This window comes from Aquarana catesbeiana, linkage group LG13, assembly GCF_042186555.1.
Source record: "Aquarana catesbeiana isolate 2022-GZ linkage group LG13, ASM4218655v1, whole genome shotgun sequence".
Taxonomy (NCBI): Eukaryota; Metazoa; Chordata; class Amphibia; order Anura; family Ranidae; genus Aquarana; species Aquarana catesbeiana.
Window position 1 is genome coordinate 175,126,222 of NC_133336.1, and position 26,125 is coordinate 175,152,346.

The window sequence follows — 26,125 nt, forward strand, 5'->3', positions numbered from 1 at the left end:
GCTGAGAGGCATGGTGAGTATTTTGCAGCTCTCATTTGTTTTTGAAAATGAAGAAAGACAAGAAAAAACATTTTTTTTTTTCTTTTTTCAATTTTCAAAACTTTGTGACAAAAAGTGAGGTCTGTAAAATACTCACTATACCTCTCAGCAAATAGCTTTGGGTGTCTACTTTCCAAAATGGGGTCATTTGGGGGGGTTTTGTGCCACCTGGGCTTTCCATGGCCTCCGAAACTGTGATAGGCAGTGAAGAGTGAAATCAAAAATTCACACCCTTAGAAAGCCTGAAGGCGGTGCTTGGTTTTCGGGGTCCCGTACGCGGCTAGGCTCCCAAAAAGTCTCACACATGTGGTATCCCCGTACTCAGGAGAAGCAGCAGAATGTATTTTGGGGTGTAATTTCACATATTTCCATGGCATGTTTGAGCAATATATCATTTAGTGACAACTTTGTGCAAAAAAAAAAAAAATTTGTCTCTTTCCCGCAACTTGTGTCGCAATATAAAATATTCCATGGACTCGACATGCCTCTCAGCAAATAGCTTGGGGTGTCTACTTTCCAAAATGGGGTCATTTGGGGGGGTTTTGAACTGTCCTGGCATTTTATGCACAACATTTAGAAGCTTATGTCACACATCACTCACTCTTCTAACCACTTGAAGACAAAGCCCTTTCTGACACTCATTGTTTACATGAAAAAGTTTTTTTTTTTTGCAAAAAAATTACTTTGAACCCCCAAACATTATATATTTTAAAGCAAATGCCCTACAGATTAAAATGGTGGGTGTTTCATTTTTTTTTTCACACAGTATTTGCGCAGCAATTTTTCAAACGCATTTTTTGGGGAAAAAACACACTTTTTAAAATTTTAATGCACTAAAACACACTATATTGCCCAAATGTTTGATGAAATAAAAAAGATGATCTTAGGCCGAGTACATGGATACCAAACATGACATGCTTTAAAATTGCGCACAAACGTGCAGTGGCAACAAAATAAATACATTTTTAAAAGCCTTTAAAAGCCTTTACAGGTTACCACTTTAGATTTACAGAGGAGGTCTACTGCAAAAATTACTGCCCTCGATCTGACCTTCGCGGCGATACCTCACATGCATGGTGCAATTGCTGTTTACGTTTGACGACAGACCGCCGCTTGCGTTCGCCTTAGCACGAGAGCAGGGGGCGACAGGGGTGCTTTTTTTTTTTTTTTTTTTTTTTTCTTTATTATTTTTTTGCTTTTTTATCTTATTTTTAAACTGTTCCTTTCATTTTTTTTTTTTTAATCATTTTTATTGTTATCTCGGGGAATGTAAATATCCCCTATGATAGCAATAGGTAGTGACAGGTACTCTTTTTTGAAAAAATTGGGGTCTATTAGACCCTAGATCTCTCCTCTGCCCTCAAAGCATCTGATGACACCAAGATCGGTGTGATAAAATGCTTCCCCAATTTCCCAATGGCGCTATTTACATCCGGCGAAATCTAAGTCATAAAATGCTCGTAGCTTCCGGTTTCTTAGGCCATAGAGATGTTTGGAGCCACTCTGGTCTCTGATCAGCTCTATGGTCAGCTGGCTGAATCACCGGCTGCATTCTCAGGTTCCCTGTTGAGACAGGAGAGCCAGAGAAAAACACGGAAGACGGTGGGGGGGGGCATTCCCTCCCACGGCTTGTAAAAGCAGTCTAGAGGCTAATTAGCCGCTAGGATTGCTTTTACACGAAAGCCGACCGCTGGCTGAAAAGAATGATACCAAGATGATACCTAAACCTGCAGGCATCATTCTGGTATAACCATTCAAAGTCGTGAATGGCGTACCTGAAGACAAAAAAATGGTTAACAATAAAGCACAGTAAACAGTAAAGTATAAAAAATTGCATACCTGAAAAGCAAACATGATAAAACATAATAACAATAAAACATTGCAGAATAGAATACAGTAAAAAAGAGCAGAACAATAGAGAGAGAGAATAGAGAGAGAGAGAACAATGAAAAGACAACTATTTTTTTTTATTTTATATATTTTTTTTTTGTTTTACACTTTTTTTGTAACTAACTTTTATAACTGTAACCGATTCCAGGTTCGGGTCTCTCAAAATGCGATGGCATCTTGGGAGACCCTGTGAAAGTGTGCCTAGTCTGTGCAATGCTGTACCCTACGCTAATACTCAACTAGTGAATGGTAGCGTTCAAAACATTCACCAATGCAAAGACCAGGATTGTCAGGACAGGAGGGACAATAATAGCGGGTGTCACGCTTATATCCGCGCTTGCTGCAGACACAACATCTTTTTTGGGGGGGTTCGTTGGGTAGGGGTACTCGGGAGGACATAAAGAAAATGCCTCTCATGCAGCCGACTGCATTTGGTTGGGGATGTGAATGGGGGAAGTACGGGCGCTGCAGAAGCGGTGGGTTCCCAATTAGGATTGGAGAATGCAGCAGGAAGGGCATTATGGGCACGACGGGCCTGCGTTTGTCTTTTTGGTGGCAGCGGGACACTACTTGTGCTTGCCACCTCACCAGCTTGAACTGCACTTATGGGACTCGCCACGTCACCAAGTGTTACTGCAGTGCTGGTTTGACTACGACCGGGGTGTACTAGGCCGCTGGCGCTTGCCAGTTCAATAAAAAGCTACAAAAAAAACTGTTAGCGATCGCAGGGATCAGGCCTGACTCTGCGAACGCTGCAGTTATGCGTTTAGTGTTTTGTAAGTGACAGTGATCGATCGATACTGCACTTGGGTGGGCCGGGCGGAGGGGCAAAATGCAGGTGCTAGCAGGTATCTGGGCTGATCCCGCTAACACTGCGTTTTTGGGAACCCTAAACTGCTGGGGACGCTAGTATAGATCTGATCGGATCAGATATTGATCCGTTCAGATACTATACCACTAAGGGAGGCATATGCTGCGTGCGTGGGTGTTAGCGGTACTGGCGCTAATCTGACGCTGCCTGGGGCTGGTGCTTGCCAGTTCACCAAAATACTACCAAAAAAACTGTTAGCGATCGCAGGGATCAGGCCTGACTCTGCGAACGCTGCAGTTATGCATTTAGTGTTTTGTAAGTGTCAGTGATCGATCGATACTGCACTTGGGTGGGCTGGGCCGGGCGGAGGGGCAAAACGCAGGTGCTAGCAGGTATCTGGGCTGATCCCGCTAACACTGCGTTTTTGGGAACCCTAAACTGCTGGGGACGCTAGTATAGATCTGATCGGACCAGATATTGATCCGTTCAGATACTATACCACTAAGGGAGCTGTACGGTGCGTGCGTGGGTGTTAGCGCTACTGGCGCTAACCTGACGCTGCCTGGGGCTGGTGCTTGCCAGTTCACCAAAATGCTACCAAAAAAACTGTTAGCGATCGCAGGGATCAGGCCTGACTCTGCGAACGCTGCAGTTATGCGTTTAGTGTTTTGTAAGTGACAGTGATCGATCGATACTGCACTTGGGTGGGCTGGGCGGAGGGGCAAAACGCAGGTGCTAGCAGGTATCTGGGCTGATCCCGCTAACACTGCGTTTTTGGTAACCCTAAACTGCTGGGGACGCTAGTATAGATCTGATCGGATCAGATATTGATCCGTTCAGATACTATACCACTAAGGGAGGCGTATGCTGCGTGCGTGGGTGTTAGCGGTACTGGCGCTAATCTGACGCTGCCTGGGGCGGCGCATATCTTCTCTCCTCGGGCCGGAACGGAAATTACCGAGCCGAGGAGAGATGACATCATTTCCTTTGCTGCTGTTTAGCATACAGCAGCAAAGGAATGATTCGATTGGCCAGCGGCGATCACGAGGGGGGGGGCCATGAACGGATGGCCTCCCCCTCACCTCCGATCGCCGTGGGACAAAAGACGACCGCCTCGGGCACCGGGGGGGGGTCCTATCGGACCCCCCACCCGCGGAAGGCAAATCACGTATATGTACGTGATTTTGCCTGTCCGTGCCACCTTGCCGACGTACATCGGCGTGAGGTGGTCCTCAAGTGGTTAAGAGGGAAGTTTCAAGAAAAAAAAAAAATTTTAAATAAAGAACTGTGAAGCAAAATAAGGGTCAGTGCCTATCAATGCAGCCTAATCAGTGCCCATCTGCAGCCTCACCATTGCCATGAATGCAGCCTTACCATTGCCATGATTGCAGCTTTGCGAAGTGGAAAAATAGAGTGTTGGCGCCAGACCTGAAATACTAATACGTCTGATGCTGCACCTGAAATTAGTGACTACTAATAAACATATAAAGGAAAATAAAGGGCGCAACAAACATATATAATTTATGTCAAACTAATATTAAATGTGAACTATACCAGTGTGTTAAGTGTACCAATGTATAAAATGGTTCAGAATGCACAGCTAATGTACTCTTATTAGAACAAAAAGGCCATATGTTCAACAAATATAATAAATATAGCGATTTTTAATCTTCTGTGTATACTCCAACAATCCGTGGTTTTCTAAAGTGCAAAGTGCTTCAATAAAGTGCTTTACCCAAAGTGGTAAATCTAAACACTCACCAGATATCTTTGGCCACCAAGTAACCCACAGGCATATAATATAGGGACCTCCAATGTGTCCGTCCAGGAATCACACAGCAACCTCACCATTGCCATGATTGCAGCCTCACTATTGCCCTGAATGCAGCCTCACTATTGCCATCAGTGCAGCCTGATCCTTGCCCATCTGTAGCCTCGGAGGGGACAGGGAGGGGGGTGGGCCAACGCCAACAGATTACATACAGGAGAATCTCCTGCTTACTCGGTACCTTCTTTAATACAAAGTCCCGCCTCCTATGATAGACAGAACGGTCGTCCAATGCCAGCCCGGGATACGGGACTTCCTATTACAGACGGCGCCGCGTAAACAGGAGGTTCTCCTGTATGTATTCTGACGGCATTCGTCCCGCCCCCCCTTCCTATCCCCCCTGAAGATAAATACAGTATATATGTATTGTGCCCCCCCCCCCAACGAATCCCCCACCACGGATTTGTTGGGGGGCCACAAAAGATATCTATATATATATAGATATATATATCTATATATCCAAATTTCCAGTGGTGCCATATGAAACCGGACCACGGACCGCAATTGGCCCGCGGGACAGACTTTGGACATGCATGATCTAGAGGCTGACGAGAATGAGGAAACCCATTCATGTTGGTGGAGAAACAAAAAGATGCTCTGCTCATACCTACAAGCTGTGACATGCAGAGGAGGAATAGCATCTCATATATATTATTATTTTTTTTCTATATATCCGTGTATATTAGAGCCCTGTGCAATCCAAAAACAGTACCCAGAGTGGCTTGTTGTTTTTCAAATTTTGCAGCAGGATTTAGCTAACAAAAAACCTGAAATGAAATCTGGAACATGTCTTTGCTGGCATTTCTTTATGCAATTACAGGTTGCCTGGCTGTCATACCGATCCAATAGCTTCAGTCCTTTCTAAGTATCATGCTTTGCTCTAGCCTAGTGACTCAGAAAGTATTAAAGCCGGACACAGCCAGGCGACAGAAAGAGGTCGGTAATGGCAGTCCCAATATTTATCTCTGTACCGTTTATATCTAAAAAGCGTAGTCCTTTTCAAATTCCTTCAAACTTTGGAAACCAATTTATTGTATCGAACGCACTTTAAGTGAAGGGCAGAAAAAATGGAGCTCCCTTTTGCTCGGTTCTTTTTTTAGGTCAGAGTTGCAGGAAAAAGAAACCACTGCCCCACTTATTTTTATAGCACGTTAGATTCCTTTTCCAGCGTCTGTTTTTTAGTGTCAGCGGAGTTAAATGGCGAGAGGTTGGAGTGTTTTTTTCTTCGCTCCGTATTTGCTGCTACTTTCTTCTACTTTTCTGTTAAAAGGCTTAGATGTGAGATTAAATCAGCAATCATCGCTAGAGTGCGCAAATAATTAAATGGAGGCGCTTACTGCGGTAATAACATTGATTCCTGGTTAGAATCAATCCTTCCTGTCTTCGGGCCTCACATATTGTCATGCGGCTTCACTCTAACATAACAATACAGTTTATTTTTACAATTAGCCGTGTAGTGAGTCCAGCTGCTTAAAATCCCCTCCTGAATTCAGCGGGCATCTAAAGATCTCGCTGGTAAATGTCTCCTTATCTGCGGAGTCACAAGGACCTTTTTCTTTTCTTTTTTTTTTTTAGGCCACATTAAGAGGATTTCCAATTACAAAGAAAATCCCCTATTTGCTCGTGACCCCTACAAGTAGTAGCATGGTGGTGGGCCTCCTAAACTTCAAGGCTTCACCCTGAGTGTGAGCTGCAATTACAGACCTTCCCTGCAGCACTACCTGCTGGTAAAATATGGTATTGCAGAGCATACAAGAATAATGGTTTCCTATAGAGCCCTTGTGGTGTCATTTCAGTCCACCAGCATAGCTCCCAACTGTCCCTGATTTCCCTCTTCCCCCCTCATTGTCCCCAATTTTGGTCTGATCCATATAGTTGTATATAAAATGCACTTTGTATCTTTCAAAAAGTGTTTCCCAGCGCTAAACCTTTCATCCAAATTCTAAATGGCTGCATTTCTAAATTTTAAAAGCCAATATAAAGGAATGGTAGTGGTAAAAAAAGCCCTTGTGGAATTAATTAACCTTTTTTTTTTTGGGGGTTAATTCTCCTTTAAGTGGGTGTGGCAGGAGGTGTGTCCTATGCCTACATACATTTGCTGGTAGGTGTCCCTCATTCCCATCTCGCAATGTTGGCAGGTATGCACCAGGTGCAGCCTCACATATACCCAGTGAAGTGACTGGCCTCAAGTGATACACAGAGATGAGACAAATCCTCCTATATAAGTTGCACCTGTTTATCTGCATCTTCTCCTCTCTACATCTGTTCAAAGTCCTACATTTGTAAAGCATGTCTGAAATAAAGGGGAGCAGAGCTGAAATTACACAGTGCAGAGCTCAGTGAGGAGCGCTCTGAGAGCTGATTGGAGGGAAGAGACACACTACTCCCCCTTCACACAGCACACATGAACAGAGCTGAAGCTGTCAACCACAGGCTGTGTCCTGGAGATCCCTCCCCATCACTTTTTTTGTCTTGCTGTCAGTATTAGCTGCATTGAAATATACATTTTTAGTGAACACAGATTTGCTTCAATAATTATCTATATCTGATAATGATTAACTACCATATTTATCGGCATATAACACACACATTCATTTTAAGAGGGAAGTTAAAAAAACTTACATTTTTAATAAGGAACTTTGAAGCAAAATAAGGGTCAATGCCCATCTGCAGCCTCACAAGTGCCATCAATGCAGCCTGATCAATGCCCATCTGCAGCCTAGAGGGGACAGGGAGGGGGGCGGGACAAGCTCCGACAGATTACATACAGTGAGAATCTCCTATGATAGACAGAACAGTGGTCCAATGGTGGCCCAGGAGACGGGACTTCCTATTACAGAGGCTGCCAAGTAAAGAGATTCTCACTGTGTGTAATCTGACGGCGCTCGCCCTGCCCCCCTCCCTGTCCCCTCCGTGTTATATGCCAATAAATACAGTAATTCTGGATTCCTTATACCAATGAATTGTAAAAGTGCTTATTACAAGTGTTTCAGTGAAAATCCAGACAGATTCTTCTAGGAACTTCCATCTTCATATTTGCTGCTGGCACACCTAAACCCTCGGCTTTCCTAACTGCAGCCAGCTAGAAATCCTTGTTGGTCTATGGGGACTTCCCTGGTGATTGGCCAGCAGCAGAGCAGAAGAGGGATGAGTCTGTGCTGGCACCAAAGCTCAGGGAACTCCGATAAACAAATAGTGATCATAGGCTAAATTTACAGCCAATGCAGCTGTATAATTATCCTTTAACCACTTAAAGGGTAAGTTCACCTTTACAGAAAAATCTGTAAGATGAACTTACACAGGACCCCCTCCTTAACCCCTCCCCTCCTCTCCCGCTGACCTGGAGCACAGCAATCACCCATGCTGACACCTCCTATAGTCGCCTCACCTGTCCGGGGCTCCCCTCGGCTTAATCTCCAAAACATACCTTGTCAGGAAGAGCATCGACCAATCAGAACCCCCGTAACCCGTCCTGTCACCGCGGGCAAAGAGGAGAGAAAGCCGCTGGGATTTCAAATCCCCTGACTGGTAAAGCGGCGATATGAGGTGTCAGAACTGACGATTGTCGCTCTCCAGGTTAGCGGGACCGGGTGCAATGGGGACAGAGTCCAGTGTAAGTTTACCTTACAGATTTTCTATAAAGGTGAACTTGCACTTTAAGGACCGGAAGGATTTACCCCCCCCCCCAATGACCAGGCCATTGTTTGCGATACGGCACTGTGTCGCTTTAACTGACAATTGCGCGGTCGTGCAACACTGTACCCAGACAAAATTGATGTCCTTTTATTCCCGCAAATAGAGCTTTCTTTTGGTGGCATTTGATCACCTCTGCGGTTTTTATTTTTTGCTCTATAAACAAAAAAAGAGCGACGATTTTGAAAAAAAAAGCAATATTTTTACTTTTTGCTATAAATATCCCCCAAAAATATATAAAATAACAAATTTCTTCATCAGTTTAGGACGATGTTTATTCTTCTACATATTCTTGGTAAAAAAAATCACAATAAGCGTGTATTGATTGGTTTGCAGAAGCGGTTTCATACTTGGTTACTGCTCAGATCTGAAGGAAATACACAAATGACACCAAGAATAAAGTGAAAGCATACGTCTCTTGTATTTACACAATATTTCTTTATCCCAGAGTTCGGCTTTCAAGTGCACACACAGTGATTTTGCTGTCATAGAAAATAAAGGGAGAGTAGCTGTGTGATTTCAGTGTATATTTGAATATAATATTTGCAGATGAATATCTCCACAGTGTCTATAGCTACAGAGATTAATGAGTGCTTGCTTTTTTTGACTGCTTGTTTGGAATATGTAAAAGTGTGCATAGCCTGCTCACGGGTTCTGATCTGAAACTAGGCATTTGCATATAGGAGCTCCATAGGCCTAAAATAATACAGCTGAACTTTTGTATCTGAGTTATAGTCGTGCATTTACAGTAAACTGGAGACTGGCAATGTACATTTTAACCAAATATTCCCAGGAACCGATCATTTAGTTTGATCAGACGTATCCAGTAAGTTAGGGAGCAAAGTGCAGTTATTCATAGCTGTCAATCAGGAGTTGTGTCTCATTTTCCGACCTCCTTGCTTTTAATAAAAGTGATATGTGGTTGATTGTTCGGAATGGCTGCACTTAGCACATGACTCTTGCCGTTTGTACAGCTCTGAAGTGCTGATTTTGACCATTATATTAGTTCCCATACACGCTCTCCTAATCCCCCTCCCCTTAGTAGAAGTGGAGAATTTGACTTCTCTGGAATGTGTTGATCACAGCATTGGACTCCCACTTTTTGAGCACTCTGGCTATGTTGTAGGTTATTTTGGCCTTCTCAGTGTGTTAAAGAGCTATATAGGGCTTTGTCCTTTGATAGCGTCATAGTAGGGAATTGTAAGCATTTTTATTTAACCTTAAACTTTCCCTGACCTTTTGAAAATAAAGTTTATTTTTCTCTGTCTTGCTCCTATCGAGCCTTCTTGTGTTAAAGTAGAGTTTCAAATATAAGCCAAAAGGAAACGTGACGAGAACTGAGAACGTGAAAAAAAAAAAAAAAAAATTATATATCTATATAGATCTATAGATCTATATAGATATAGATCTATATAGATCTATAGATATAGATCTATATAGATCTATAGATATATATATAGATATATATATACATATTTATATATTTTTATTATTATTAAAATATATATATATATATATATATATATATATATATATATAAAATTATGTTATACATTATATATATATGTGTGTGTGTGTGTGTGTGTGTGTGTGTGTATATATATATATATATATATATATATATATATATATATATATATATATATATACACACACACACACACACACACACACACACACTCACACACACTCTATATTACCAAAAGTATTGGGATGCCTACCTTGGGATACCTACCTAAACACACATGAACTTTGCCCATCTTAATCCGTAGGGTTCAATATTGAGTTGGCCCACCCTTTGCAGCTATAACAGCTTCAACTCTTCTGGGAAGGCTGTCCACAAGGTTTAGGAGAGTGTCTATGGGAATGTTTGACCATTCTTCCAGAAGCGCATTTGTGAGATCAGGCACTGATGTTGGACGAGAAGACCTGGCTTCGCAGTCTCCGCTCTAATTCATCCCATAGTGGTTCTACCGGGTTGAGGTCAGGACTCTGTGCACTCTTGTGCTGCCATTAATAGAACAGTAGCAGCCTTTTCTGGATAATTAAGATTGGCCTTGCTTAGTGAAAAGAGATTTTGGAAAAATACACGTGTGCACTGAAAAGAATGTGTATTTCTTCAGTGCTGTTTATAAATGGCAGTTCAGAAAACACACGTAGATGGTCAATGTGCCTGTAACTGGCTCTGTACAGAGCCAATTGGTGTGGCTCTGTACCTTGTGCTGTGCACATCCATCACAAGTGTCAGGGTTTACAAGCATTTAGGTCATTCATAACTCAGCTTCCCTGGCCTGGTAATCAGGGAGTATATACAGGCTAGGATTCAAGTAAAACTGATAAAAAACGTCAATATGGTGCAGCCTGGGCTGGGACAAACTTCATTGATGGAAAGTACAGTGTGGTTCAAATCCTCTGGTTAAATCATATGGCTTTACAAACCGCTAAATAATCCAATCCAGCCTACTTAACACAGCACTTCTGAGAGATTGAAGAGATCTCTAAGCAGCAAACAGACAAATGAGCAGAGTATGCAGACTTGGTGTAGTGGGCATATAAACATTTTTTTAAAGGAAGATAATTAGCAACTTACATAAAGTAAGACCAATTATGCTTATCATGGTTTTCAAAAGAATTCGGAGCTGACATCAAGGGAATGGTCAAAATGGATACACTGGATATGGTCTGGATGGCACCCACAATAGCTAAGAGAGACAGCAAAGGGGGGCACCAAGGTAGAGAGGTGTAAACAGCATGCAGTAATTGGTAACTCAGTGTGTGGATGAATTCATGCATTACAGTCATAGGTGCTTCTACACCGGGAGGAGGGGGCATCCAGGATCCCAAGGTAAAGCTGCTGCTGCAAGGCGAGACCAGGCAGCCAGCCTCAGGGCAGGAAGCAGCACGTGTAGATCGATGGAGCACATACGAGGACAGGAAGTGATGAAACAGGAAGTGATGTCAGGGGGTGGCAACATGTTTTGAAGCCGATACCTCTTTTTCAAACCAGCTTTTTGTATGTTCAAGTAAAACTGAACTTCTCTTAAAGTTTAGAGTAAGAGAGGCATTAAACACCCATTAGGTTATTCTGTGCTGCCTATGTCCCTCCATGGAGATGACCCTTTACCTCCCATCTTGTTGATGCAACAGAAAACAAGAAGAAATCTTTCTGCATTGAAAATAATTCTCATATTACGGAGTTGTCATCAGAACAGATGTTCCAATTGAAGGATTAACTTTCACTTCTTGCTCTGATGACAACTCTATGATTTTGGGTTTATCTTCACTAATTGTACCCATGACAGTAGTCACCAGGCCTTTGTGGCTTTGAAAATCGCTCCAACAAAAGGAAGAGGCTGGAATTCCAGAAATCTCCCCACTGCCTTCCACTTGTAACCAAATTGTTTGTTTCGGGTGGGTGCCGCCTTTAATAGCACAGCAGCAGCCCTTTTCTGGATAATTAGGATTCTTCTTGCTTAGTAAAAAGAGATTTGCAAAAAAATACACAGCATTTAAAATGAGTAACGTATCGAATAAACCAGAAATAAGAGATGTATTTGATGGCATCATTAGTATTACCTTAGTACACCTAAAACCTTGTCATTTGAAGGTAAATACAAGCTTGATGTGTAGTATGCCTAAAACTGTATCATTTTAGGGTAAATACAAGCTTGATGTACAGTTATGTTAGCACAAATGTGGGTGATTCAGATTGCCCAATTATTCTGCAATTCTTTCCAGGCTGAGCTGTGACTTATAAGTCTCTTTTTGTATACATTGCATCATGTCATAGTCGGCTTGTTAGGCTCCTATTACTTTCAGAACAAGGAAGCAGATTGATGTTTTTTAATAAAGGGGTTTCTCTTGATGTTTAGATGTCCCATATTTACAGACACATTTCATTTCCCAGCTAAACTTTCAGTATATTAATAGTGTCGTTTTTTGTCCCTATATGTCTGTTCATCAGTTTCGGCAAGAAAAACTTGAATGAGCTCTGTAATTCATAGGTTCATGTACAGTAAAGCTTCTGTACCAAGCTAACCCCTCGGCTTACTAGTGGCTAGGACCATAGGTATATGCCTGGTGGTGCAGGAGATATAGCCAGCAAATGATGAGTCTAGACTAAGATCCACATTAGAGTTGAATTCCAGGGTGGACAGATTAATACGGAATTCATGAGTCAATCTGTCCAATCCAGGAGCCAGCAGAGTTTTTTTGGCCAGAGCCATGATGCCCAACGTGAGGCCTAGGGGCTGTATACAGTCCGTTGGCACTTTTTGTTTGGCCCTCAGGGCCCCTGCAGACATGTCATGTCCATAGTCTCTGGTCATCTCTCGTATCATGTCCACAGTCTCTGGTCATCTCTCGTATCATGTTCATAGTCTCTGGTCATCTCTCGTATCATGTTCATAGTCTCTGGTCATCTCTTGTATCATGTCCTTAGTCTCTGATCATCTTTTGTATCATGTTCGTAGTCTCTGGTCATCTTTTGTATCATGTTCGTAGTCTCTGGTCATCTTTTGTATCATGTTCGTAGTCTCTGGTCATCTTTTGTATCATGTTCGTAGTCTCTGGTCACTTCTTGTACCATGTCCTTAGTCTCTGGTCATCTTTTGTATCATGTTCAAAGTCTCTGGTCATCTCTTGTATCATGTCCTTAGTCTCTGGTCATCTTTTGTATCATGTTTGTAGCCTCTGGTCATCTCTTGTATCATGTCCTTAGTCTCTGGTCATCTTTTGTATTATGCTCATAATCTCTGATCGTCTCTCGTATCATGTCCACAGTCTCTGGTCACCCCTCGTATCATGTCCTTAATCTCTGGTCATTTCTTGTATCATGTCCTTAGTCTCTGGTCATCTTTTGTATCATGTTCGTAGTCTCTGGTCATCTTTTGTATCATGTTCGTAGTCTCTGGTAATTTCTTGTATCATGTCCTTAGTCTCTGGTCATCTTTTGTATCCTGTTCGTAGTCTCTGGTCATCTCTTGTATCATGTCCTTAGTCTCTGGTCATCTTTTGTATCATGCTTATAGTCTCTGATCATCTCTTGTACTGTATCATGTCCATACACTAGTTTCTGATCATCTCTTGTATCATGTCTTGCAGTCCCCAACCATCTCTTATATCATGTCTGTAGTTTCTGATCATCTCTTATATCATGTCCTGTGTTTCTGACCATCTCTTATATCATGGTGTCAGCTCACTTCAGGTATTTGCGTGATGACGTCACTGGCCCCACTTTAGCCCTAGTGCCCTACGAGCCTTTAAAAGAGATTTTTATAGGTCAAATTCAGAGGTGAGCATATTGTGAGCACAGAGATGGAGCACTTGGATAGATATATGTTTACAGCACAAAAGCACTTTTCCATAAGCACTGGATTTGGACTAAATTCTTGGTTTTGCACATAATTTTTTGGGTTAATATTCCTGATTGAGGAATATTTTGTAGTCCACTATCCATGGAGTTTTGTATCAATGTATATGTAGAGTTGTGATTAACTTTTAACACGTAGGATAACTTATTTACATACTCATTTCAGTTGGTATTATCCCAGCACGCCGGATAATGTTTTTGTGATTTAATTTTGTGAGTTTACACTTTTACAGCACCGCTGTACTTTATTTAACTAGATTTCAAGAAGTGTGGGAACACGTGTTAGTGCCAGCTAGTTGCTGGCATATATAATTTTGTGTAACTGTTTGGATGCTACAGTATTTGTTGAGGTGTAGCACAAGAATAATGTACGTTAATTTTATTTTCCATACACTTTAATTTCTCAATTTTGGTCTGTTAAATATATGATTGAAAGTCTTTATTAGGACTTAGTTTACATGGTGCGAGTGCCAGTGTATTTAGGTTTTGTGCTGTCCTAGGACCTGACTAAACTCGTGCACCCCCCAATTTAGATATGGCCCACCCCTTCCTGTCAAGGCCACACCCCTTGCTGTTTAAGACCCGCCCTGAAATTTTCGAGTGGGGAAACTAGTTCTGAGGGCCTGGGAGGGGGGGGGGGAGCAATGGATTCCCTTAATTCGCATAGATTTCCTCTCACTTCCTGATTGGCTATGGGGCAGGAAGTGAAGGGAAATCTCTGCAGTGGGACAGGGATGGTAAAAAATAAACTGACAGGGGCTATAACCATCCCTTACTCTATTCAAAATGAAAACAAAAGCGTTGCCTATAGTTCTACTTTAAGCACAAATTTCTGTAATTTTATGGAGAGGACTAAGAAGATATAACCATGCCAATGGTGCAGCAGAAAACGTATAGCACGGTGAGGAAGGTTTGTGGTCCAGGATGATAAGACAGTCAAAATTAGAAGCAGCGCCCCCCCCCCCCCAGTTGCGGAATGCCGGCCGCCCGCATACCGGAAGCAGTGCGGCCACTTTATGGAGGCGCTAGACTAATTTGCCTCTCAGCCCAGTCCGCCCCATAAGACTGGCGGTACACTAACAGTGTAGCGCAAGCTGGCGGGGACTCTTTCCATGCTGCCCCCCTGCAAAGTGCTGCCCTAGGCCTGGCCCTTGTCAGCCTAGGCCAAGATACAGCATTGGCGAGGGCACAGCCTCAGTTTGGGGACACAAACCTGCATTCACATGGATGTCCAATTGAGAACAGCAGCTGTGTACTTGCAGCTGCTGTATCCTGATTGGCATGAATAGGACTGCCTGCATGGGGATGCATGGAGGACCGGTGCAACCTTATGTGGGGAAAACACTGCCCTTGCGTTGGGTATGCATTGATACGCTTCATGTAAACGAGGCCTAAACCTGTTCAACAAGTGCCAAAATATACCTGTTTATCCTGCAAGAAATGGATTGCTGTTTGTATCCTATGCACTCTGCAGTATTATGTCAAACAGTGTTATCAGAAAATTCAATACCTCCCTAGTATTTTATGCAGAAGGGGAGAGGGAGAGGTGTTATGTAGTCCTTAGACCTAGGGTGACAACACTGCTCCTCCATAGATACAGTGAGTGAGGGTTGTCACCCTAGGACAGGAAGCATGTTACTGTCTGGATCACTAGGTGAAAATAAATGTTAAAAAACACCTGATCAAAGAAAACGAATGCAGCTACCACATACTATGACTGGTGAACTGAAATATATTACAGTCCTATGCTTCGGTTTAGATTCATTTTAAACAATCCTCTCTAGTCAGGCAGGTCATTACGCTATATAGCTGTTAATACATCTAAAGGAGCTCAGATTTTAGGATTGATAGCCTTACTAATATTGTGAGCAGATCAAGCAGTTCTGAAGCAAAAGCAAGTCAGTGCAGATCATCAATTTGTCCAGCAGGTGAAATCTATAGTTTTTGTTCCACTTTAAGCCACAACATTCCATAGAAGCTTGTATTGTATCCGAACACCCACCAGATTGCTTACAGAGTTGTGTTCTGTTTTCTTGCAGCAAGCCAACCGCTCACTTCAGATGTTTTGGTTGCCACAGGAGGCAAAATGGTTCTGAACTGCACAGTGAAAGAGCATGAAAACTCATCTCTCCAGTGGTCCAACCCAGCTCAGCAGACCTTGTATTTTGGAGAGAAGAGAGGTAAGTTAGATGAGTATGTGAGATAAAGTCGATTTCTGCACATTCTCCATAATGCATGAGTGGTGGGGCACTTAAATGAAGAACCTCAGAGGATTCACCCGCAGTCTTCTGAATATGGATTAATGATGCTTTATTCATTCTGGTAGAAAGAGGACAAAACCTTTGTGCATAGTTTTTTTTTTTTTAAAAAGGTGTTTATTTTGATTTTGTAACATAAAAACACAACAAAAGAAGGACTGTAATTACAAATGTGTAAAGTGCCCTCAAAAGAACCTTTACATTGTAAAGAGAATGGAACAAGTTTTCTAGTCCATAAAACAGAAATACCCCAGCAACACACATTCATACCTTCATACTTGCACCCATTCAGACCTGCAACACATGAGACCCCATAGGGACAGCAAAGGTCCAGAGCCCCCCTTTCATTAAATGTTTCATATAGGACAATCCATGATTTTCAACTTTAACATCTTGCTGAAAAAGGAGTTTAAAGTACATAAGTGGTGGGCCTACTGGGAAAGTTGTGAAGAAAGGACATCCCCCCAGAAATCCTCAGAAACATCAAGCCATGGTTGCCAGATTTTAGTGAACTTCTTAGGGCATGCCCTATTCTTGTATATCAATTTGAATGTGGGAAGGACCCCGTGAACAATGCGGAAAAAGGCGTGGGCTGAAAGGGGGCCCACATCTTTCCAGTGCAGTAGGATGGTTTTACGTGCATAGAATAATAGTGTATATAGCAATGTCCTGGCGTGAGTATGGTGGACATAATTGGTGAGTATTCCCAAAAGTCCCACCTCAGGTATGTGAGATATCGGTAGATGAAGTTTGTGGTCGAAGAAAGCAAACAATTCCTTCCAGAAGGTTGAAAGTCCTTATCATACACATATGGAAAAAGTCAGCAGCAATCATACCACATCTAGCACATGCAATATCTTGTCCCAGACCCATTCGGACCAGCCTAGCTGGAGTATAATGCAAGTGGGGTATAAACTTAAATTGTATCAGTAGGTCAGCAATGCTAATTATCTTCCCAGTCCTCTTCAGAAAGCTCAGGCATAGACAATAGCCATTTGCGATGAGAGTTCTGAAAAGGGTCACCTTTGTGCATAGTTAGAAAGTTTCTTAGAGAAATCATAAAGAAGGACCAAATGCCGCTATGTATGGTGCAAACTTCAAACCAAGTATTTCTCTCCGCAGTGCCGGGACTTCTCTTCCTACAGTAAGGGGTTTATGTATTCAAAAAAATAAAATTGCACATTTGTCCAGCAACTACTGCAACATTTGTTCTGTGAGAATGTTCTCAGCCTACTTCCGCTACCGGTCCAAATGTTGTTCTTTCTTAAAAAAAAATATTGGGTGAATCAGGAAAAAAAAAATGCATTAACCACTTTCAGACCTGCCACGGTACATATACTGCGATAGGGCAGTACCTACAAGCACAGGGACGTGCCTGTACGTCACTGCCTGTTTCCAGGTTTCAGGCACGCCCCCATCCGCCTACTCCTTGTGATGTGGCACAGCAGAAGTTTGTCAATGATTCATGCCCAGGACCTGCTGATTGTCTGTGTCCAGTCACAGCCCAGAGCCCTGTGATAATTGATAATCAACACAGGGCTCTGTACAGAGGGAACAATTGCTTTGTTTCTTTTCCCTGCAAAGCAGGGAAAGAAACAAATTAATCTGTAGTAAAAATGCAGCACATATTACACACATTACACATTATTAGGTGCACAGCTAACCCTTTGATTACCCCTAGATGTTAACCCCTTCCCAGCCAGTGTCATTAGTACAGTGACAGTGTAGAGCAGGGCTCTTCAAACTTTCTAAACAAAAAGCCAGTTTATTGTCCTTCAAACTTTATGGGGCCTGGACTGTGGCCAGCAGGAGTGGAAATTTTCTTGGCATCAGTGAGCGTAAACATCACCACATTTGGTATTAGGGGGAGGAATAGTGCCCCATGGTTGGTATCATTGGAAGGAATAGTGCCCGATGGTTGGTATCATTGGGAGGAATAGTGCCCCATGGTTGGTATCATTGGGAGGAATAGTGCCCCATCGTTGGTGTCAGTGGGAGAAATGGTGCCCTATTGTTCATGTCAAGTGGCAGAATAGTGTCATATCAGTGGGAGGAATAGTGACCCAAGAGCCAGATAAAGGCAAGCAAAGGGCCGCAGTTTGGAGACCACCGGTATAGAGTATTAGCACTGATCACTGTATTAGTGTTAGTGGCAGTTAGACAGTTTCCACAGTGTTAAGTTGTCACTAGTCCAACTTTAGGTCACTGATCGCCGCCATTACTAGTATAAAAAAAAAAAAAATTCCAGTATATATATCCATGTTTGTAGACACTATAACATTCACGCAAACCAATATACACTTATTGGGATTTTTTTTTGTTTACCAAAGACATGTAGCAGAATATATTTTGCCTCTTGGCTGCTTCTCTGATTAATGCTCTCCTTGCCCGGCTTGTCAGTTTAGGTGGATGGCCATGTCTTGGTAGGTTTGCAGTTGTGCCATACTCTCCCATTTTTGGATAATGGATTGAACCTCTGTGAGATTCTCAAAGCTTGGGATCTTTTTTTATAACCTGACCCTGCTTTAAACTTCTCCACAACTTTATCCCTGACCTGTCTGGTGTGTTCCTTGGCCTTCATTATGCTGTTTGTTCACTAAAGTTCTCTAAAAAACCTCTGAGGGCTTCACAGAACAGCTGTATTTATACTGAGATTACATTACACACAGGTGGACTCTATTTACTAATTAGGTGACTTCTGAAGGCAATTGGTCCCACTACATTTTAGTTAGGGGTATCAGAGTAAAGGGGGCTGAATACAAATGCCCCCCACACTTTTCAGATATTTATTTGTAAAAAAAATGAAAACCATTTATCACTTTCCTTCCACTTCACAATTTTATACCACTTTGTGTTGGTCTATCACATAAAATCCCAACAAAATAAGTTTAAGTTTTGGTTGTAACATGATAAAATGTGGAAAATCTCAAGGGGTGTGAATACTTTTTCAAGGCACGATATGCTTATACAGTATGTCCCGGGTAAAAAAATGACTGGAGCTAGAGAGTTAACATGACTGTCAAAGTAGCATTTTCAGAACAGAGCTTGGCAGTGGCAGCTTATATGTTTCCCTGATGAGGTGTTTGCTTGAATAATATAGGGAGTGAGAATCAAACAGATAGCAGATTCAGCAGTGTGTAATCCGCACTCCACAGTCCACACATATGGCAGTGATGTTGGGAGCCTTAAATGCAAATCTGTGTGTGGTTTATTCTGAAGCATCCACAAATCAAATGTACTACACATAAGGCTTGTGTCTGTGACAAATGGTTAAAGAAAAACACTGCAAACAGAAAATTCTGCAGCATATATTAGTGTTGAACAGAGAATAAAGTGTGTGTGTGTGTGTGTGTGTGTATATATATATATATATATATATATATATATATATATATATATATATATACACACTATATTACCACAAGTGTTGGGATGCCTGTCCTTACTTACATGAACATGAACTTTAATGGTATCCCAGTCTTAGTCCGTAGGGTTCAGTATTGAGTTGGCCCACCCTTTGCAGCTATAACAGCTTCAACTCTTCTGGGAAGGCTGTCCACAAGGTTTAGGAGTGTGTCTATGGGAATGATTGACCATTCTTCCAGAAGCACATTTGTGAGGTCAGGCACTGATGTGGATGAGGAGGTCTGGCTCACAGTCTCCACTCTAATTCATACCACAAGTGTTCTATCGGGTGCAGGCCAGTCAAGTTCCTCCACCCCAAACTCACTCATCCATGTCTTTATAGATATTGTTTGTGCACTGGTGCGCAGTCATGTTGGAACAGGAAGGGGCCATCCCCAAACTGTTCCCACAAAGCTGGGAGCTTCAAAATGTCCAAAATGTCTTGGTATGCTGACGCTTTAAGAGTTCCCTTCACTGGAACTAAGGGGCCAAGCCCAACCCCTGAAAAACAACCCCACACCATAATCTTCTCCCCTCCACCAAAAGATTTGGACCAGTGCACAAAGCAAGGTCCATAAAGACATGGATGAGTAAGTTTAGGGTGGAGGAACTTGACTGGCCTGCACAGAGTCCTGACCTCAACCTGATAGAACACCTTTGGGATGAATTGGAGCGCAGACTGCGAGCCAGGCCTTCTCATCTACATCAGTGCCTGACCCTACAAATGTGCTTCTGGAAGAATGGTCAAACATTCCCATAGACACACTCCTAAACCTTGTGGACAGCCTTCCCAGAAGAGTTGAAGCTGTTATAGCTGCAAAGGTTGGCCAACTCAACGTTGAGGAAAACAGAGAGAAGTGGCAGCACATCCAGGAATTAAAGTCAATGACTTTATTGGAACTCCTCAAAAAGATGAAACATGACACACAGACGACCCAAAGGTACTCAGTAGTTGCATTTCACAAACGTGCTTAGTCAGACCTCAGATCTCATATTTACACTAAAATGCAATTAAAAAAATGTTTTTTTTTTGTTTTTTACAAAAAAAAATTCCCCTTTAAGAGCATTGGGCGGAAGTGACATTTGACGTTGCTTCTGCCCTCCAATACTATGGAGCCGAGTGGGGGCCATCTCTCCCTGACTCGGCATCCAGGCAGTGAGGGGAGCTGATGCGATCGCCGGAGACGACTGGAGCGCAGCGGGAGGGGGGACCCTTTCCCACCCCGATAAAAGTGATCTTGCGGCCAATCCGTCACTGAGACCACCTTTATCTGAAAGAGGACCAGCCGTTTTTAACCACTTGACGACCGCCTCACGCCGATGTACGTCGGCAAGGCGGCACGGACAGGCAAAATCACGTACAGGGTACGTGATTTGCCTTCCGCGGGTGGGGGGTCCGATCGGACCCCCCCCCGCCGCCCGAGGCGGTCCCGTTCTGTCCCCCGGCGATCAGAGACGAGGGGGAGGCCATCCGTTCGTGGCCCCCCCCCCTCGCAATCGCCGCCGGCCAATGGGAACACTCCTTTGCTGCTGTATGCTAAACAGCAGCAAAGGAAGTGATGTATTCTCCCCTCGGGTCGGTAGTTTCCGTTCCGGCCCGAGGAGAGACGACATGTGAGTGAGTGCACCAACACACACACACACAGTAGAACATGCCAGGCACACATTACACCCCCCTTTACCCCCCGATCGCCCCCGATCACCCCCCAATCACCCCCCCCCTGTCACAAACTGACACCAGCAGTTTTTTTTTTTTTTTTTTTTTTCTGATTACTGCTGTGTCAGTTTGTGACAGTTACAGTGTTAGCACAGTTACTGTTACCCCCCTGTAGGTCTAGGGTACCCCCCTAACCCCCCCTAATAAAGTTTTAACCCCTTGATCACCCTCTGTCACCAGTGTCGCTAAGCGATCATTTTTCTGATCGCTGTATTAGTGTCGCTGGTGACGCTAGTTAGTGAGGTAAATATTTAGGTTCGCCGTCAGCGTTTTATAGCGACAGGGACCCCCATATACTACCTAATAAATGTTTTAACCCCTTGATTGCCCCCTAGTTAACCCTTTCACCACTGATCACCGTATAACCGTTACGGTTGACGCTGGTTAGTTTTTTTTTTTTTTATAGTGTCAGGGCACCCGCCGTTTATTACCGAATAAAGGTTTAGCCCCCCGATCGCCCGGCGGTGATATGCGTCGCCCCAGGCAGCGTCAGATTAGCGCCAGTACCGCTAACACCCACGCACGCAGCATACGCCTCCCTTAGTGGTATAGTATCTGATCGGATCAATATCTGATCCGATCAGATCTATACTAGCGTCCCCAGCAGTATAGGGTTCCCAAAAACGCAGTGTTAGCGGGATCAGCCCAGATACCTGCTAGCACCTGCGTTTTGCCCCTCCGCCCAGCCCACCCAAGTGCAGTATCGATCGATCGCTGTCACTTACAAGGCACTAAACGCATAACTGCAGCGTTCGCAGAGTCAGGCCTGATCCCTGCGATCGCTAACAGTTTTTTTGGTAGCATTTTGGTGAACTGGCAAGCACCAGCCCCAGGCAGCGTCAGGTTAGCGCCAGTACCGCTAACACCCACGCACGCACCGTACACCTCCCTTAGTGGTATAGTATCTGAACGGATCAATATCTGATCCGATCAGATCTATACTAGCGTCCCCAGCAGTTTAGGGTTCCCAAAAACGCAGTGTTAGCGGGATCAGCCCAGATACCTGCTAGCACCTGCGTTTTGCCCCTCCGCCCGGCCCAGCCCAGCGCACCCAAGTGCAGTATCGATCGATCACTGTCACTTACAGAACACTAAACGCATAACTGCAGCGTTCGCAGAGTCAGGCCTGATCCCTGCGATCGCTAACAGTTTTTTTTGTAGCGTTTTGGTGAACTGGCAAGCACCAGCCCCAAGCAGCGTCAGATTAGCGCCAGTACCGCTAACACCCACGCACGCACCGTACACCTCCCTTAGTGGTATAGTATCTGATCGCATCAATATCTGATCCGATCAGATCTATACTAGCGTCACCAGCAGTTTAGGGTTCCCAAAAACGCAGTGTTAGCGGGATCAGCCCAGATACCTGCTAGCACCTGCGTTTTGCCCCTCCGCCCGGCCCAGCCCACCCAAGTGCAGTATCGATTGATCACTGTCACTTACAAAACACTAAACGCATAACTGCAGCGTTCGCAGAGTCAGGCCTGATCCCTGCGATCGCTAACAGTTTTTTGGTAGCGTTTTGGGGAACTGGCAAGCGCCAGCGGCCTAGTACACCCCGGTCGTAGTCAAACCAGCACTGCAGTAACACTTGGTGACGTGGCGAGTCCCATAAGTGCAGTTCAAGCTGGTGAGGTGGCAAGCACAAGTAGTGTCCCGCTGCCACCAAGAAGACAAACACAGGCCCGTCGTGCCCATAATGCCCTTCCTGCTGCATTCGCCAATCCTAATTGGGAACCCACCACTTCTGCAGCGCCCGTACTTCCCCCATTCACATCCCCAACCAAATGCAGTCGGCTGCATGAGAGGCATTTTCTTTATGTCCTCCTGAGTACCCCTACCCAACTAACCCCCCCAAAAAAGATTTTGTGTCTGCAGCAAGCGCGGATATAGGCGTGACACCCGCTATTATTGTCCCTCCTGTCCTGACAATCCTGGTCTTTGCATTGGTGAATGTTTTGAACGCTACCATTCACTAGTTGAGTATTAGCGTAGAGTACAGACTAGGCACACTTTCACAGGGTCTCCCAAGATGCCATCGCATTTTGAGAGACCCGAACCTGGAACCGGTTACCGTTATAAAAGTTAGTTACAAAAAAAGTGTAAAAAAAAAAAAAAATATGAAATAAAAAAAAAATAGTTGTCGTTTTATTGTTCTCTCTCTCTCTATTCTCTCTCTCTATTGTTCTGCTCTTTTTTACTGTATTCTATTCTGCAATGTTTTATTGTTATTGTTATTGTTATTATGTTTTATCATGTTTGTTTTTCAGGTGTGTAATTATTTATACTTTACTGTTTACTGTGCTTTATTGTTAACCATTGTTAACCATTTTTTTGTCTTCAGGTACGCCATTCACGACTTTGAGTGGTTATACCAGAATGATGCTTGCAGGTTTAGGTATCATCTTGGTATCATTCTTTTCAGCCAGCGGTCGGCTTTCATGTAAAAGCAATCCTAGCGGCTAATTAGCCTCTAGACTGCCTTTACAAGCCGTGGGAAGGAAAGCCCCCCCCACCCCCACCATCTTCCGTGTTTTTCTCTGGCTCTCCTGTCTCAACAGGGAACCTGAGAATGCAGCCGGTGATTCAGCCAGCTGACCATAGAGCTGATCAGAGACCAGAGTGGCTCCAAACATCTCTATGGCCTAAGAAACCGGAAGCTACGAGTATTTCATGACTTAGATTTCGCCGGATGTAAATAGCGCCATTGGGAAATTGGGGAAGCATTTTATCACACCGATCTTGGTGTGGTCAGATGCTTTGAGGGCAGAGGAGAGATCTAGGGTCTAATAGACCACAATTTTTTCAAAAAAGAGTACCTGTCACTACCTATTGCTATCATAGGGGATATTTACATTCCCCGAGATAACAATAAAAATGATTAAAAAAAAAAATATGAAAGGAACAGTTTAAAAGTAAGATTAAAAAAGCAAAAAAATAATAAAGAAAAAAAGAAAAAAAAAAAAAAGCACCCCTGGCCCCCCCTGCTCTCGCGCTAAGGCGAACGCAAGCGGCGGTCTGGCGTCATATGTAAACAGCAATTGCACCATGCATGTGAGGTATCACCGCGAAGGCCAGATCGAGTGCAGTAATTTTTCCAGTAGACCTCCTCTGTAAATCTAAAGTGGTAACCTGTAAAGGCTTTTGAAGGCTTTTAAACATGTATTTATTTTGTTGCCACTGCACGTTTGTGCGCAATTTTAAAGCATGTCATGTTTGGTATCCATGTACTCGGCCTAAGATCATCTTTTTTATTTCATCAAACATTTGGGCAATATAGTGTGTTTTAGTGCATTAAAATTTAAAAAAGTGTGTTTTTTCCCCAAAAAATGCGTTTGAAAAATCGCTGCGCAATTACTGTGTGAAAAAAAAAAATGAAACACCCACCATTTTAATCTGTAGGGCATTTGCTTTAAAAAAATATATAATGTTTGGGGGTTCAAAGTAATTTTTTTGCAAAAAAAAAAAAAACTTTTTCATATAAACAATAAGTGTCAGAAGGGGCTTTGTCTTCAAGTGGTTAGAAGAGTGGGTGATGTGTGACATAAGCTTCTAAATGTTGTGCATAAAATGCCAGGACAGTTCAAAACCCCCCCAAATGACCCCATTTTGGAAAGTAGACACCCCAAGCTATTTGCTGAGAGGCATGTCGAGTCCATGGAATATTTTATATTGCGACACAAGTTGCGGGAAAGAGACAAATTTTTTTTTTTTTTTTTTTTTTTTTTTTGCACAAAGTTGTCACTAAATGATATATTGCTCAAACATGCCATGGGAATATGTGAAATTACACCCCAAAATACATTCTGCTGCTTCTCCTGAGTACGGGGATACCACATGTGTGAGACTTTTTGGGAGCCTAGCCGCGTACGGGACCCCGAAAACCAAGCACCGCCTTCAGGCTTTCTAAGGGCGTGAATTTTTGATTTCACTCTTCACTGCCTATCACAGTTTCGGAAGCCATGGAAAGCCCAGGTGGCACAAACCCCCCCCAAATGACCCCATTTTGGAAAGTAGACACCCCAAGCTATTTGCTGAGAGGTATAGTGAGTATTTTGCAGACCTCACTTTTTGTCACAAAGTTTTGAAAATTGAAAAAAGAAAAAAAAAAATGTTTTTTCTTGTCTTTCTTCATTTTCAAAAACAAATGAGAGCTGCAAAATACTCACCATGCCTCTCAGCAAATAGCTTGGGGTGTCTACTTTCCAAAATGGGGTCATTTGGGGGGTTTTATGCCACCTGGACATTCCATGGCCTCCGAAACTGTGATAGGCAGTGAAGAGTGAAATCAAAAATTTTCACCCTTAGAAATCCTGAAGGCGGTGATTGGTTTTCGGGGTCCCGTACGCGGCTAGGCTCCCAAAAAGTCCCACACATGTGGTATCTCCATACTCAGGAGAAGCAGCTAAATGTATTTTGGGGTGCAATTCCACATATGCCCATGGCCTGTGTGAGCAATATATCATTTAGTGACAACTTTATGAAAAAAAAAAAAAAAAAAAAAAAAAAAGTGTCACTTTCCCGCAACTTGTGTCCAAATATAAAATATTCCATGGACTCAATATGCCTCTCAGCAAATAGCTTGGGGTGTCTACTTTCCAAAATGGGGTCATTTTGGGGGGTTTTGTGCCACCTGGGCATTCCATGGCCTCCGAAACTGTGATAGGCAGTGAAGAGTGAAAGCAAAAATATACACCCTTAGAAATCCTGAAGGCGGTGATTGGTTTTCGGGGCCCCGTACGCGGCTAGGCTCCCAAAAAGTCCCACACATGTGGTATCCCCATACTCAGGAGTAGCAGCTGAATGTATTTTGGGGTGCAATTCCACATAGGCCCATGGCCTGTGTGAGCAATATATCATTTAGTGACAACTTTTTGTAAATAATTTTTTTTTTTTTTGTCATTTTTCAATCACTTGGGACAAAAAAAATGAATATTCAATGGACTCAACATGCCTCTCAGCAATTTCCTTGGGGTGTCTACTTTCCAAAATGGGGTCATTTGTGGGGGTTTTGTACTGCCCTGCCATTTTAGCACCTCAAGAAATGACATAGGCAGTCATAAACTAAAAGCTGTGTAAATTCCAGAAAATGTACCCTAGTTTGTAGACGCTATAA

The 26,125-nt window shown here is 43.2% G+C and overlaps 1 protein-coding gene across 5 annotated transcripts in view; it reads left to right on the forward strand.

Moving 5' to 3' along the window:
- CADM3 (cell adhesion molecule 3) overlaps positions 1 to 26,125 on the forward strand; it is a 642,752-nt gene that overhangs the window by 403,370 nt on the left and 213,257 nt on the right. For all 5 annotated transcript variants that reach the window (XM_073608727.1, XM_073608723.1, XM_073608725.1 and 2 more), the window contains one exon: positions 15,672 to 15,812. In XM_073608727.1, the coding sequence (XP_073464828.1) occupies positions 15,672 to 15,812 (141 nt within the window). The remainder of the gene's footprint in view (positions 1 to 15,671; positions 15,813 to 26,125) is intronic.